The following is a 16,967-nucleotide window of genomic DNA, read 5'->3' on the forward strand; positions in this document are numbered from 1 at the left end:
TTGCATCACGGATTGGCACCTACTGTGAGGTTGAGGACTGATCTGTGGGGTGTGTGAGACTGAAAGGGACAAGTCCTGAGAATTGTTGGCTTCATTGGTTGAGGGCTAATATTCTACAGTCAGATCGGATTAATCTTGAATTTGTTATTAGACACTTGTATAAACACCTGACCCCATGTTCAAGTTTGAGGCTACTCGGTTGTAAACATTACTTGATTCTTTGTTAGGAATATATCCTCTGTGGTTTTTTTTTTTTTTTTTTTAATTCTTTGTATATCGTCTATTTATGTTTATTATTGTATTTTCATTATTTTTATTCTTTTTTGTTGTTGTTATTAATGAATATTACAACCCGCTATTGCAGAATTATCATTTAATTCATGTTAACTGATTATTGATTACTATTCTCCTTTTGCAGTATTGGAGAGTTGATATATGTTTATATTTTTGGTTATGCTTTGGTGTCTGGTAGTTTTTCTATGATCTGTATTCCCTAATAAAAATTTTGAATAACAAAAAAGAAGACACCTGAGAAAGTGGATTCTTGCATAATAGGGTGACCTTTTTTAAAGAATCATTTCATCAAATGGAGGTGTGACTTGACCCCCCGGCTGGCTGGTGTGGTCTGCAGGTTTCAGCTCGGTGCACATATGCAGAGAGGAAGCGCTGAGCTGCTGGGTCCTCTCAGTTCACCTAACACAGCCTCGGAGGCCGCAGCCTTCCACCAGGGCCAGGTGCCGCGTACTCTTCACCGCGGTCGAACCGCCGGCGACAGGCGCCGAGCCCTGAAGGACCAAAGAGTCCGGCCCCCAGAGTCCAGGTAACAACCACGAGGCCGCCGGCAGGTCCATTTAAAACTTCATGCCATGCGCTTTTAAAGGTCCCCCTATCTAATACTGGCGTTTTTCATTACTTTACTTATAGGTCTCAGATATATACAACATGTCTCTTGATTGGCTCTAAGCACCAAACAGATCCATTTGCAGCATTACCCCATAATCACCCTCTGTTTCAGCCCTGTTTTCCAAAAGTGCTGATTCTCTGTCTGTTACTTTAGATGAAAATAAGGAGCTCCCCACGCCCCTCTGAGAGACATTTGGTTAAAAAGAACTCAATGGTGCTCTAGGAGGAGATTCAGGTGATAAGGTGGGGGGGGGGGGTTACCTTGGTTGCTGATTGGCTAATGGTTACACAAGCCAACAAATCGTTATGACATCATAAAGTGGCCAAAATCTGATCAGGTTTTTATATAAATGGATCAGGACAAGAAGAGAGGGAATCACATGTTTATGTATAAAAGACAGGAAAAAGTGGATTTTGCATAATAGGTGACCTTTAAGATGTGACTCACAATGTTTATAAGTCAAGAAAAAAGACAACATAAAAACAAGAAATTATTATTATTTTTAATTTAAATAGAAAAATACAATTAAAATGTATTGTGAAACTGATTTCGACATGCATTTTTTTTTTATCATTGTAGATAAATTTAGAATATACACCAATAAAACAGTTAGTCCTGATGTACAGTTTGTCTGCAGTTATAGAGAGAAACGTTCAGTATATGGTTAAGAAATTGCATTGAATAAATAACAGAGAAATCGAATGAAACGATGTTAATATTTTCTGATATTTTGACCCTCCAGGCTGGTCTCAGAAACCGTCCGGTGAGCAGCGACTCAGCAGCTCCATGTTCGACCTGTCTAGCCCTCACATGCAGGTGAGACGTTATCTAATCTACAGTCACACCGTTTCTCACCCTCTGTCAACCAACACTCAAAATAGTTAAATACTTTCCACTGTACTTTGCAGAAAGTGGAACAGTGAAAACAAGCCAGGACAGCTGGTATTTTGATTTAAGGTGGGGACGTTTGGGGGGTCATTTTATCCTCAGGGGTTGAAAAATAATCGTATATCTGCTGAGGCTTTTTTATATTAAATGCGTTTATATGTTGTGAAATTGAAAGGGCAATTGCAGTATATCAGCAATGTTGCTATAATTAGACATATGCATAGCAGCAGATATAAATTATTTAAGTAATACTACATTATTCTGCTAAACGAATAAAACAATTATTTATTAGCATCAACTACAGGAAATAAAACTGAACAAATAGTGTGAGCTGTGAACATACTCTTAATGTTATCCTTTCATCCTGTCAGCAGCTATGCATGTCAACACACAGGGAAGTATATGATAATTGTTGTTTAAATATTTGCTTTGCTTTCCCATATACGACATCGTAAAATATCACACATATTGATTTATGTATGAATTAAACAAAGAAAGATAAAACCTGTTATTAATGAGCTGTAAAGGTGCTGGTAGGTACCTTTTTAGATGTAGCTCGGCTAGCTGTTTCCACCTGTTTCCAGTCTTTATGTTAAGCTAAGCTAACATGCTAGCCCAATATTGACTTGACTGATATGAAAGTGGTAATCGATCTTTTATTGCATATATATAAAAAACAAAAATTCAACATGTTAATGACTGAGTTTTTAAGGTGATAGTAGGAGGAACTTATGACCATTAGATGTAGCTAGGCTAGCTGTTGCCATCCGTTTCCAGTCTGTCTGCTAAACTAAGCTAACATGCTATTGGCTGTAGCCCAATGTTGACTTGACTGATTTGATAATGGTATCAATTTTTTTTTTTTATATGCATTAAACAAACAAGGATATATCCTAATGGCTGAGTTTTTAAAGTGATGGTACAAGGAAGTTGCTACCTTTTAGATGTTTCCACCTGTTTCCAGTCTTTATGCTAAGCTAACATGCTATTGGCCTTAGCCCAATATTGACTTGACTGATATGAGAGTGACCTTGTCCTCTTGACGGAAACACATTTCCCAAAACCTTTACATATTATCAGATAAGCAAAAAATAAATACACATTTTAGATTTGAAATAACTGCTCTGAGGTTAAGGGTAAAGTTGAATTAATTGAATTAATTGATACGACTTTAAGACTCAATTTCACTACAAATAACTTTATTTTACAAGGAGAAATGCCTCACCAAGATAAGAAGGTATTTAACTATTAAACTGTGTATTTAATTAAATCAATTATATCCCATTTGCAATGGTAACATTCTAACAAAGAACCTTCAATTAATTATTTATATTTAGTGGAAACTTGAGTATTTTCTTTTTTACACCTTCCGCACTAAATTCAAATGGATATATTGTACTTTTTACTTCACTTAATTTATTTGACAACTATAGTTAGTTTAATAACAAAGATTTTTGAATTAAAAAATTGAACTTTTGTTTATTTTAAGTGTTTTTTATTTGATGCTTTGGATAGTTTTGCAGAGTAAACTTACTTCACTTTTACTTGAAGGGGACCTATCATGCAAAATGCACTTTTTGATGTCTTTTCTACATAAAGATGTGTCCCCGGTGTGTCGGGGAACTCACGCAGTGTCAGAAAAATAAAACCCTCTCTCTTTTCCTCCGTACGCATATCTCTAAAAACAGAGCTGATCCAGATTTGCGTCCGATATGACGTATTATCTGAAATGTGGACCCACGGCCCTATCAGAAACGTTGCTATCAGAAACAATGCCCGACTGTTTTGGACGTAATATGGTCTTTGTTTACATTAGCATCGCTAACACTCAGAGCTAACCTGTACTGGAGAGCATGTGTGTGAAGAAGCAGGAAGTAAAAAGGAACTCACCTTGTGGTATAACCGGCAAGAGAGAAAGCCTTTGAGCTCCATACTGTTTCAGAAATAATCCTTGATAATCCATGATATGGCGTTTTATCACGGCAGTATTTAGTTTAGACAGTAGCTGCCGGGTCCCGCATGAGCTCAGACCCCTCCTTTTTTATTTTATCAATTTAAAAAAAAAAAAAAGCTTTATACCCAAATCAGCCCTTTTGAAACAGGAAGTGAAATAGAGGGATATGAGGCATGGCTAGAATGGGTGATCTGTTTGGTATTTTGAGCAAAACACTTCATAGACATATTTTTTTATATATCTGAGACCTTTGCTATTGCCTAAAAATAGCATGATAGGTCCACTTTAAGTAGCATTTTCAATACAGTAATTGTACTTGTAATTTTACACTGTGATATAAGTATTACTACTTAAATAAAGGATCTGAATACTGCCTTCAACATTGCACCCCAATCTTTTTTAATTACAGTTATGAATAATGGAGTTAAGTTTATGAGTCATTCTGAAATTAATCCTTATGTGGAATAGATGATAAGGAAACTGGAGATTAAATCCGCACTTGTTCATCCCGTTTAGCGGCTGTCCCTGAATGCATCTCTGTTTTGCGATGTATGATTCAATGTCTCGGTCAAAGTGCAGTTTAATCAGTAATACAGTAAGAAAACAATTTTCCAGGGCGTATTTCTTTGTTCTGTTGTGGTGTTTTACGCCTGACTTCTCAACAGTTTCTTATTACTGACGACGGCTTTTTCAATCAATTTAACGCCTTGCTTGATAAACACTTAAATAATCACAGAAGCCTTAATGCATCATGGACACCTCTCACTCTCTTATTACTCAGAGCAACGTGGAGTAGTTGCACAATTACTGTTCAACTACACTGACTGTTTAGCTTGGCAACATTATGAGCAAACAGTAGTAAGTTATGATCACATCACCTTGGTAATAGACCCAACAGTAAACAAATAAAGCCGGGCTTAGAGAATGAAAATGGGAAATAAATAGAACAGGTAAAGAAACAATAACCAATTTGAGATTTTAGACTGGATTAGCGTAACATTTGGTACAGACATTCATGGTCCCCAGAGGATAAATCATATAGACATTGGGATGTTTTTCGACTAGTGCAGGGGTCTGCAACCTTTTTGACCAAAAGAGCCATTTTGCTCCTTTTTCCAAAACATTTTTTTGTCTGGAGACGCAAAACATATTTCATAGCTTGATAGCTAATAAAGTTGTATTTATTTTTATTTCAGACAAAAACTACAGTTTTTTTTGCATTTATTACGCTATTTATTACATTATATAAAACTGTTAACCTCTAATAAGAAACAAAGAACTCCTATAAGGAGAATTAAAAATAATACACAGGCCTACTTTAAAATAAATTAAACACAGCACTTGGGGAGTCCTCTGCACATTTGAAGGAAAAAAAAATATTATTAAAATGGGCCCACTTTGAAATAAATAAAACATATAGCTGCACCCTAAAAAGAGTTAAAGGTAGGGTAGGTAAGAATGGAGAAACCAGCTCGAGTGCGCTAGAATTTGAAAATACACAACCGGAAAAAATCTGCCTCTTCCTTTAGACTTTCTTACAGAGCCCCTCCTCCAACACACACGAACGCGCACATCAATGAGGGCACGAGATAAGTTTGTGCACAGATGGAAGGCTGACAGGCAGGTAGGCCATCCAGTTACTTTAGCCGGGCCGGCTAAAATGATTGGTCGTGCTTTTTACAGCGCTACGGCTTCCAGAGATGAATTTTTGTATGTATTTATTGTCAAAGCATTTAATATATTCATTGCTATCGGGACGTTAAGAGCATTCCATGGAATATAACAAAAAGTGTTTTCTGAAATAAATTACATACCCCATTGAATTATGACTGAAGATTGTCAGCTGTCTTCCTCTCCCTTGTTGTTCCTTGATACGTAAAGGCTGCAGCACCGTTGACAACTTCTCTCTACATATCAAACATACCGGTAAACCAGCATCGCTTGCTTCCTCCGGTAATTTTTATTTATTTATCCATAGTTCGCTCATCGGGCCGGGGGTCAGGTTATTCGCCTCCAAGAAAAGGCGCTCGCGCGGGACCGTAGCAGGATGTGACGCATATTTTAGTTTACCTAATTAAAACCGTTTTGTTTTTTATTTATGTGTCACAGTATCACCTCAAAATACAAGATACGAAACATTTTCAACCATGCAACAAAATATAATAGTCCTACAAATACTTTTATTTTATTTCCTTCTTATTTTCGTCTAAACTCAAGGGAGCCAGAGCAGAGGGCTTAAAGGGCTGTGGGTTGCCGACCCCTGAACTAGCGCAACAAGAAGGTTGACATATCTGTTTATCAGTAAAATGTCTCGACTGATCTTGGTTGGATTGGCATTATAATTGGTACAGACATTCGTGGTCCCCAGAGGAATAAATCCTGAAAACGTTAATAGCCTGGCTTTCTCCTCTAGCGCCACAATGAGGTTAACATTTGTGGTTATAAGGGAAACGTATGGACATCTGTTGGTTGGATTGTCATGAAAATGAGGCTTTTTTTTATATTAAATGTGTTCATATGTTGTGAAATTGAAAGGGCAGTTGCAGTGTATCAGCAATGTTGCTATAATTAGAAATATGCATAGCAGCAGATATAAATTATTAAAGTAATACTACAGTATTGCGCTAAACGGATAAACCAATTATTTATTAGCAGCAACTACAGGAAATAAAACTGAACAAATAGTGTAAGCTGTGAAAATACTGTTAATCTTTTACTTTGATCTATTCGTCATGTCAGCAGTTATGCATGTCAACACACAGGGAAGTATATGATATTGTTGTTTAAATATTTGCTTTGCTTTCACATGTACGAGTCGACATCGTAAAATATGACAACTCACACTATAGTGATTTATGTATGAATTAAACAAACAAGAATAAAGGATAGGAGAGGCATTTATGCTCCCCAGAGGATAAATCCTATTGACTTTGGTTACCTGCTGACTTTTTCTAAACACAAGTTGTTTTAAACCTGGATTGAGAGTTTACCTAAAAAGTACAGGGTACTCTCCACAACTTTTGCTAATACAAAAGGCGACAAAGAACGAACATTTGATGCTGTGCCATTTTATCCATCTTTAATTAGCTTGTAAATTACTTAGGTTGAAGACTGCATTGCTGGAAAAGATAGGACTTGCTTTTACATTTCGTATTTTAAGCGAAAAAGCATGCTAAACTAAGATAGCAGACAGTACGATGCTAAACCTCATTAGCATGTAGCTGCATGTACTGTAAAGCTTCACTAAGATTCTAGCCTGGCTGTAGAGTCTTGTTAAATAGTTTTTTTGGTTCTGTTAAATATGTTCTTTATTCTCGCGTCCAGGAGAGAAGCTTTAAAATGAGACTAAATGGAGTCTCTGAAAAGATTCAAATGGGATACTTTAATTAAAAAAGGCGCGGTAGTGTTACAGACAGAATATTGTTCAGGCAGAAAACAGCTGTGATCTGGCTCTCATGAGCAAGAAGAGAAGAGAGCGAATCCCTCGTCCGGTGCTGCTATATATATCCTCTGCTGGCTCCTCCCCGCCAGCCGGCTCGCCTCGTCTCTAATGTCCGTTGTTGCATTTAAACAGAGGATTGGTACTTTTCACATTCAATATATGCTTAACCCGCCTTTTCTCCTCATATTCTCTTTCATCACTTTTCATGTAACACATTCTAAACGCTGTAATCAATACTCCAAAATATACAGAAAATACTTCACGGCTGGTTTGGTTTCCGGATGTTGTCACATGCTACTCTCGTCTGTAAACAATAATGTATTCAAATAAACTATACTTTCATTTAATATTCAGCATGGTAGTATCTCGACATCTATAGTTGTAGTGTTAAATCAGTAGGTTTCGGTTTGCACCACTCCATGTCATTTCGCTACTCAATTCACCTCTTTAGGAAATCGTATATTAGCCACATGCTAAATGCTAACCGTAGATGAAGGATTTTCAGAATAAAAACTTAACTGCTTGTGCACAAGAATTTCTGGTGTTTCAGTATAAAAGAGCGTTTAAACTGACGGTATGTTTAAGCTACATTATACCATCAAAACATTGATTTTAATTTCTAACAATTCAAGTGTTAACTGAATCCTGACTATCTCTGTGTTTTTTCCCCCTCAGCCCTTCGACTTGTTCTCCAGCCGACTCAGCAGCACCTCTTCCACGATTGGCTCAATTGAAAGCAGCCTAGGTAACTTAAATACAGATTTGTCTCCGTCTTCAACACTTTTGAACGCCTTTCAAACCCTCTATTAAGTCTGATTATAATCGCGCTGCATTGTGCAGTCATGAAAAGGCCGACACGGTAATCACTTGCAAACGATTTCACTCAGGTGCAGCTTTGAGCCTCAGAGATAAGCCTTCTTACATAAAGAGTGGGTTATTCCAGGAAGTATTTAATAGGAGCTGAATCATTTTTTACTCATGTTGCTGTGGTGTTACAGACTCCATCACGCTGTCGGGAGATGAGCGTGAATTGGGGAAAGTGTGCGTCCGGCTGAGCTACCAGGAGGCTCTGGAGCAGGTGTGGATCACTCTGGTTCAGGTAAGGTTACCTGCAGGGAGGAGAGGGGAGCATGAGAGCAACAAAAAGCTCCTTTGTGCTCCTCTGCTGCTTTTTCTCAATGGACCCTCTGTATGTCCAGAACACAGGGCTCTGTTTGCTCCTCTCAGTGCTCTATTAACTTCGGCTCGGACACTCGCAAGTGGATTTTATTTGAGATGCAGAACTGTCCTCATTGATGCTGCAACACAGTGATCAGCGTATCTGTGCATGCATGCAACAAGTGACACAACAGGCAAAAACATGTTACATGTCCATAACACGTTTTCTTCCAGACTAGTGTAAAGAAAACATCCAAATACACATTTATGAGTTTATTTGACTAACTTTGTCGGTTTATGTCTGTAGATTTCTCCTAAATTCACCAAAAGTAAGCAAAACATAATGCCTCATTTGCATATTTAAACATAACATATATGAAAACTTGTGATACAAAATATTGTGTTAATGTCAGTAATAAAGTGGGGAAGTTTCATGGTGATATCTATTAGTTAAATGTCCACCCTATTCACCTGTAGTGTCTTAATGCAGAGGCGTGCACTAATTCTTCATTGGACAGGGGCAAAATAATAAAAATGGGCACCTCTTACCCACCCAAGATTCGGGTTTCGGTTGTGGTTCATTTTAGTCCTAAGGTCACATCATTACTTGAACAATCTATTGAGACATTTTAATCGACAATGACAGGGCAATGGGTTCGCACAAATGCTTTTTTTATTTAACATTATGTTAAAAATTGAGTCTTTACGGGAGCATAACTGAAGTATATTATACCTAAATAACGGTTTTCCAAGAGTACTTCAAACACTTAACAGCCTATTAACTTGAGAAATATAAGAAACACACAAGACAGGATTGATATACAGTATCAAACTATTTTTTTTGTTTATATACATGTCCTTGTTACTATGTAGTTTGCTTAAGAGCAGTGTAAGCGATAAATGGATTTGACCTGCCTCGATTAAAACTTCCTTTTTCTCTCTTTCCTTATCAGAGTTCAGACCTCTACACTTTTCCAGATGGAGGGGAACAACCAAAGATTGGATTTAAAGGCATCATCACCATCCCCAAACCAATACAGTTCAAGAGCTCCATCAAGGAGTATCAACAGGTAACGATGAGATTATTATATACGAATGGAGTGGAAGCCCAGCTTTAAAGGTGACTTTTTCCATGCAGCGATGTTATTCTTGGTGCATTTTTTGCAGATTGTTCCTGTGTAATTTAGAGTTTTTACTTCATTCTTCCTCTCTTTCGCTCTGCAGGATGTTTCCTTCATGGAGACCTTTGTGTTTGCGCTGCGTCTCCAGCAGTTGCGCTGCAGTGCTTTAGTTTTGCGGCTGCAGACACACAACCCAAAGAAACGTACGGTGGCCGAGTGTGTCCTCTCCCTGAGGCAGCTCGACTCCCAGGAGACCGAGCACTGGCTGGAGCTCAACCTCAAGTCCAAATCCTCTGTGAGTCCCATGTGTTATTAACATATTCTGTATAAATGTGCAGACAAGATGAGGGGTGAACACTTATATAATTAATGCCATTTAATAAATAGCAGTAACGGCGTCTCGTCGTTACAGGCACAAATGTCGATTTTTGCTCTTTTTCCATCACTGGTTTTGCAAATAGTAACACAGTTTGAGAACATTTGCCAGGAACTACATGAATATTATCTCAACACAAAAGCAACACTCCGAAGATTACATCAGTGTAATCATTAATGGGGTTTAATAATACAACAAATATTATCAACCTTTCACCTACGCTGTGCAAAAGAAAAAAAGTTCAGTGATCATCGCCCATGTTTCGAGACGCTACCCGCCGAATTTGGAGTCGTTCGGATAAAGTCCCTAGGAGGAGATAGTTAAATTACGGAGGACGAAAAACGTTGCTGTCTTTTTTATATCATTTCCATGTGTTTTTCTTTAAAGAGGCCCAATTATGCTTTTTATGTTGAGATATTGACCAAATTGAGTCAGCTTAAAGAGCCCGCTGATTATAATTTAACCGGCTGTCCAGGTGTTGTTCGCAACAGGAAAGAACCTGAAGTCTGGGAATATCCTGAACTTTTATTATTTATTCTCCACCGTTTCCTCTGTGGGCTGCTGTCTTTTATCGCTCCTTTGTATGTGCACAGTAAATAAGAGCAGAGCACCATGTGTGCCTTATAAAACGGTCCCCATGCATTGTAACAAAATATGTTCTGTACCAGGAAGACCTTACGTTGTTTCATTATTACAGGAAAATACATTTGATTTATTATCGAGGACATTTGGGGGGAAATTGAAAGTAGGCCAAACCATTTTAACAACCAGGTTCTGTTTGGTTAATAAATGGATGCATGTCTGGCTAGTGAAAGTCAAATATGAACTGTTTCTGCTCTAAGCTGTCAGACAGTGTATCATCATTAAATTCAGTGAGTGATCTGCTGGACACAAAAGCCACAAATTCTCCAAATTACCGTCAGAATATAAATAGGTAAATATCAAACCTAGACCGCAAGTTGAAGGAAACCAATTCTTTGTTCTGATGTTGAGAAATACATACGATCCGGTTGGAGCGCTGTATTTAAAGGTTACAAATTAAGCACCTCAACTGACTGCTGGTTGGATTTAAACACCTCAAAAATGGTTCATGCAGTCTGTACATTCGATGGCACTTTTCTTTTTTAAGTTACATTTTTTTGGCCCATAATGAAAGGTCAATGTTGTAGCTTTAAAGCACATGTGTCAAACCCAAGGCCCGGGGGCCAAATCAGGCCCTTGGTGGATTTAATTTCGGCCCGCAGGATAATTTCTAATTCCTATTAGATCTGGCCCGCCGGTATATTGCACGCACACCTTCACTCCATCCTGAGGGTCTCCTCAGCTCAGAGCCTGAGCCCAAACATTGATGACCTTGCACCCGAGATGAGATGCCAAGTATCTGAACTAGCATCACAGAGCAGCACACTGAGTTTAATGGATGTTTCCTTCTGCACTTTCTTTCTTGAGACAACAGGGCATGTTTGGTTTCTCTTTGAGGGAAATAGTTTTGTTGAAGCTGTTGTTGGCCTGTGGGAAAATGTAATCATAAGAAATGACTCTGGAAAAGCTGCAGATAGAGCCATAAGAAATGAATGCAACTGATTATTTAATGTTTAATGTTGTTTTTATAGGCAATCATTTAAGCTTTGTTAGTTCCAGGTTTAATATGTGCAATAAGTTCATTTCAATAAGTTTTGCAATAAACATTGAACCAGTCCGGCCCTCGACTAGTACCCATTTTTTTAATTTTTGCCCACTGTGTATTGAAGTTTGACACCCTGCTTTAAAGCCACAAACTCTAACAACTGACACAGCTGGTCCCTGAAGCCTGTATATGCTAAGCTGCTCTAGCCGATTTATTCAAGGGAGTCACATGAAGAAATAACAATGCTAATCACTCACCGATGTGCTAAACGGTAAACACATGTTTATAATCTTTTTTTGAGTTTTCTTGTTGATGCTTGGGTCCTAGAAAAGAAAATCCAAAACATTTTATTATTACACTTATTGTAATAAGTAACACGCATCATTAAAACATAATTGCCAACAAAGGAACCCCCTAAGCAGCGGGTTCCCAACCTTTTTCAACTCAGGGCCACTTTAAGAATCAAAAACATGTTTGCGGCCCCATCATTCAACCATGAACAATACCGGAGGGCTAAAATAATTTTCTGATTGGTCAATTCAGAGACATGTGAACACGTTGTTTAATCCAGTAGGAACAGACCGCAATGTCAAGGACTGTAATGACGTGCTAAGGAGGATCAAGAAAGAGAAAGGACGGTCAACAAATAAAAAAAAAATACTTATTAATGAAAATGTTTCCACACAAATCATAATGTTTTGCAAATGATTTCGGCCTTTTTTTGGTACATCAATTAATGAGGGAACATGAAAATGTTATGTCAATTCATCCAAAACACCACTTTTTTAAAAGCCTAATTATTCAGATTTAACTCATTATTTTCTTTCAGGGTGCCACTCTGAGCTGCAATCTCACCACCTGCTTTCAGCCGTCAACGGACGCCATCCCCAACTCCAGATGTCTCGCCGCGCAAAAATTCTCCAGCAATCCTCCTCTCCTCTTACCAAGGTATTGTAATTTTATGGTTTCATGTTTACTACAAGGAATTAAAAAACAGTGGCTGGGGTGACCAGAGTGGCAGAAGAGTACACACAGTCGCGGTGGTTACTCAGAGTAGAGGGGGATGTACATGGGGGGGATGACGTGCTGGTGTTGTCTAAAATACTCTGGTAAAAGTAGAGTACTGTACTAAACTTCGTGTTAGCGTCAAGGTAAAATGTAAAGAGGGGGGAGCTTTGAAATGTACTTACAGTAAAAATGTACCATAAGCTAGCAGCTGATTTGAAAGAGTACCTGACCTCCCTTTTATATTATAGGAACAATAATGTCAAGTTGTAGCTAATGAAATGTTTCCATGCTGAAACAACGTGCAACATGACAACGTTTTCATTGGGTCCCTTCCTTCTTTTCAGAAAGACCGAGGACAACATGATGGTACACGATCGTGTCAGAATCAATAGCAGCAATTGACTCATAAGATAATTAAATAGACACGCACCCAACACACCAATTCAAACTAAAGAACCAGCCGTTTGTGAAAATGTAAGAAGTAGAAAAGTACAGTATTTGAGTTCAACATGTAATGAAAGTATAAAGATACAGTATCTTGACTTCACATGTAAAGAAGTAGAAATACAAGGTATTTGTGATATAAACATGTAAGTAAGTAGAAATACAGTATCCCTCTGTTACAGAAGACCAGAAGTGATCAATACACGTGTTCGTGTTCAAATCAATAGGTGAGCAATGCTAGAATAGTAAGTTTCACGCTCCAAACACATTTCAAAACTAGAAGAACCAGTCTGTTGGGATAATGTGGAGAAGTAGAAAGTACAGGCTATTGAGTTCAACATGTAAGAAGTAGAAAGTACAGGTATTTTGTGATTAACAGGTAAGAAGTCGATCAGGATTTGATCAAGATAGTTAGAAGTTAGTACAAGGGTATTTGGTTGCAAACATGTAAGAAGTAGAAAAGTACAGGTTTTGTGTTCAGACATGTAAGAAGTAGAAAGTAAAAGTCGGTCAGAAAAAATAAAGTAAGTGGCAGTTAAAGTACTGATTTAAGCAGAAACATGTACGTTATAACAATAGCTATACGTCCACTACTTTCCCACCTCTGCCTGTGACTAAACCATATTGTTGTTTCTACGTCGCTGAAGTGTTCTTCGTCAAAAGTGGAGATGCACCAGTTGGGTCGGTGGTATAAAGAAGAAGACTCGTGTCCTGAAGGCGTCGGGGGGGCAGTGTCAGTGGAAGAGAGGTTTCACTTCATGTTGGCCCAGGCGTTGGACCAGCCTGCCTCTCTGACGGTCCTCAACTGTACAGCCCGGAGCTCGGTCGCTGAGAAAACGTGTCTCGGACAGGGTAAGACATAAAGACTCCTTGAAAGAAACACAAAACATTTTACTGGTCTGTCTATGTTTTCACAAACAGAATCCTTTACTGGGCTCCTCCCACAGTGGCGGAGATTTACATTATAACAAGCAAAAAGGGGACAGCCTCAAACCAAGCCCCCAGGAAGCGCTGCTCCGGACTCAGAGGAAAAATATTTGTAGTGTCCAAGAATGGCGGCTCGTACCAATTTCGTATCAGTCCGTGACGGTCACTGGGCCCAGAAATAACTTTCCCGCATTGACTAACATTGGTAAAGAGACGTCTGTAAATCGGTGGATATTTTTTTTTAAACTAAATTAACTACCCATATGAACTATCTTATAGCCCTTATTAGAATCATTAGGTCCTTAAAGTTGTAACGTGCACTAAAAGCCAAATCTAGATTTATTTCCTCTCCCATTCATTCTAGTGAGCCGAGAGTGGGATCTTGAGGGCGGGGGCTTAAGGGGCGCATGCTCTGTGAGCGCACATACGGGTTCTTCTGCTCCGACAGCTAGGCATGATGGGTAATCTGTGACGTTTCGCTCTCTCAAAAGTTGGGCATTTTGCCTTCATGCGCCAATGAGCAGCTCTCATAGGAAAGAACGAGACCCCGCCTCCCACTTCTGTATCCAGTTCTTATTATACATCCATGCCTTAAAGGTGGGGTAGGTAAGTTTGAGAAACCGCGCTCGAGATACACTTTTTGTTATATTCCATGGAATGCTCTTAACATCCCGATAGCAATGAATATCTGAAGTGCTTTGACAGAAAATCCATAATAAAAATTCATCTGTGGAAGCCGTGGCGCTGTAAAAAGCACGACCAATCCTCTGAGCCGGCCCGGCTAAAGTAACTGGATGGCCTACCTGCCTGTCAGCCTTCCATCTGTGCACAAACTTATCTCGTGCCCTCATTGGTCATGTGCGCGTTCGTGTGTGTTGGAGGAGGGGCTCTGTAAGGAAGTGGCAGATTTTTTCCGGTTGTGTATTTTCAAATTCTAGCGCACTCGAGCCGGTTTCTCAAACTTACCTACCCCACCTTTAATGTTTACTTCCGGGACATAGTGACATCACTATTGGACACTCGCACTTCTTTGGCTAATGCTACGACAAATATGAACCCATAATAGTTCCCCTTTAAGAATAAAAAAGTCTAATAACATGCATGGTAACAAATATAAGTAGCAGCATTATAAAAGCTAGGAAACATATACAAGGGGTAGAGAAGTAATAACAAGTATTACATAAAGTGTATACTGCAGTGTTTTACAGTTATAAGTAAAAGTGCTTACACTACATTGCATTTAATTTAGCTCGTGCGTTTATACAAACAGACTTGCAAAGAGTGCTATAAACCATGAAGAAACTAACTCAAAATAGTGTAATGAAATTAGTTTTTAATAAGGCAAATCATCAGTGAACCTGGATTAAGCACACTGGTACACTTGGTATGATGTCAAGCAATCTTCAGGCAATCTTCAGGCACATCCATGAGGACTATGGAGCATGCAGACTTGTATTTTCCCAGGAGCTCGGTAAAATGAATGGAGGAGGAAAAGCAACTATAAGTTTGGCTTTTAGCACATTTTATCACTTTTAGGAACTCATGTTTGAATAAGCGCATGTCCTGGGTAGTTGGTTTACCTCGCTGATTTACAGACGATTCTTTCAGTCAATAGGAAAAGGTATTTTGTCCCCATGGCTTATCGTGAATGACATGTATTTCCACAGTTTGACCGCTACGAAAAATGTGCTTCCTGGGGGCTTGGCTACTTCCCAGTACAAGTAATAACTCTTTGTGGGGATAAATAGTGTCCCCCGGACCTTAATTTAGACCCTGGACTCTGCTTTAGAAATGCAACATTCTTGTTCCTGAGGAAACGTTTTGTGGTAAAAAAATACATTTGAGATAATGGTCATTCCACAACAAGTTAAGCTAGAGAAAACCCCTATGATGTATGATTGAATGCATCAAGCTAAGGAGATATGATATCCTTTCCCAATGTTCCCTGCAGGTTCAGGCTGGGTTTGACAGTCCTGTCCCCGAGGCGGTGGAGCAGTGGAAAGACACGATGGCTAACCCAGAGAAAGTGGTGTCTGCATGGCACACACTGAGCGCTGCCTAAACATCTCCTACATCATCTCCTACATCATCTCCTACATCATCTCCTCAACATCTCCTAACATCTCCTAACATCTCCTAACATCTCCTAACATCTCCTAACATCTCCTAACATCTCCTAACATCTCCTAACATCTCCTAACATCTCCTAACATCTCCTAACATCTCCTAACATCTCCTAACATCTCCTAAACCGTCTCCTAAACCGTCTCCTCCACCATCTCCTCCACCATCTCCTCCACCATCTCCTAAATCATCTCCTAACATCTCCTCAACATCTCCCAACATCTCCCAACATCTCCCAACATCTCCCAACATCTCCCAACATCTCCCAACATCTCCTCCAACATCTCCTCCCAACATCGGGATGCTGACCTGAAGATGAGCAAACTGTAAATACCGAACGTGCTCTGAGCCCGAATGGAAATAAGGGCTTTGAACAAAGTGTAAATGCTGGAAATTTAGAAAAATGTACTTATTTTCTTCTTTTAAAAAACAGTAGAGCGTTCGCCTTAATGACAACAATCCAAATGCATAGCAACGAGCTGTAGATATAATGCTGTATTTTCTAAATCGCCTTTTTAGAGGTGTTTTTAGTTTGATAGAAAGTTTACAAGAAGAGAAAGTAACAACAAATTAAAGCCAAAATATGAGAATTACTGTATGAATATAATTAAAATGTTCCCTTAGTTCCCTAGAAGAGGGGCTCAAAGACTTTCCCTTCCTCTCATTTTACTAAAAAGGATGTGACTGTAAAACACGGCTGTATCAAACCGACGCTTTTGATAAAAGCAATTAAAATGTTTGTATGTATTTAATGTATTAATGTAGAGAATAAAAGTACAGTTGGTGTTATTTGGAAATACGAAGTCAGTTTGTGTGTTTATTGACAGAGGTATATGGTTTATTCTGGAGGTGACATTTTGGGAAAAAATCGCTCAAACTTTTGCTAAAATGTCTGTGATTTTCAGCGACATTTGAATAATTGAAAGTGTTTTGTAATGTTTCGTTTGAGGCACAGGAGAGGGTCTTCAGTGCATTACTCACAGTCTGCAGCTTA

General features: G+C 38.8%; 1 protein-coding gene across 1 annotated transcript; it reads left to right on the forward strand.

Moving 5' to 3' along the window:
- The first annotated feature begins 634 nt into the window (after nt 1-634).
- On the forward strand, nt 635-16,011 carry tc2n (tandem C2 domains, nuclear). The gene is made up of 9 exons (XM_010797444.1): nt 635-820; nt 1,647-1,720; nt 7,864-7,933; nt 8,187-8,287; nt 9,300-9,416; nt 9,571-9,764; nt 12,301-12,418; nt 13,570-13,774; nt 15,802-16,011. The coding sequence occupies exons 2-9, from the start codon at nt 1,691-1,693 to the stop codon at nt 15,909-15,911; spliced, it is 945 nt and encodes a 314-aa protein (XP_010795746.1). The 5' UTR covers nt 635-820; nt 1,647-1,690; the 3' UTR covers nt 15,912-16,011.
- The last annotated feature ends 956 nt before the right edge of the window (nt 16,012-16,967 follow it).

The sequence above is a fragment of the Notothenia coriiceps genome, unplaced genomic scaffold (assembly GCF_000735185.1).
Source record: "Notothenia coriiceps isolate Sejong01 unplaced genomic scaffold, NC01 NC01_scaffold00037939, whole genome shotgun sequence".
Classification (NCBI taxonomy): domain Eukaryota; kingdom Metazoa; phylum Chordata; class Actinopteri; order Perciformes; family Nototheniidae; genus Notothenia; species Notothenia coriiceps.

Bases quoted from the DNA above. Each gene is read 5' to 3' on its own strand.
- tc2n (XM_010797444.1), top strand. From the start codon at position 1,691: ATGTTCGACCTGTCTAGCCCTCACATGCAG. The intron at 1,721-7,863 runs GTGAGACGTTAT...TTTCCCCCTCAG, and splicing joins TGTCTAGCCCTCACATGCAG to CCCTTCGACTTGTTCTCCAG. The intron at 12,419-13,569 runs GTATTGTAATTT...ACGTCGCTGAAG, and splicing joins CCTCCTCTCCTCTTACCAAG to TGTTCTTCGTCAAAAGTGGA.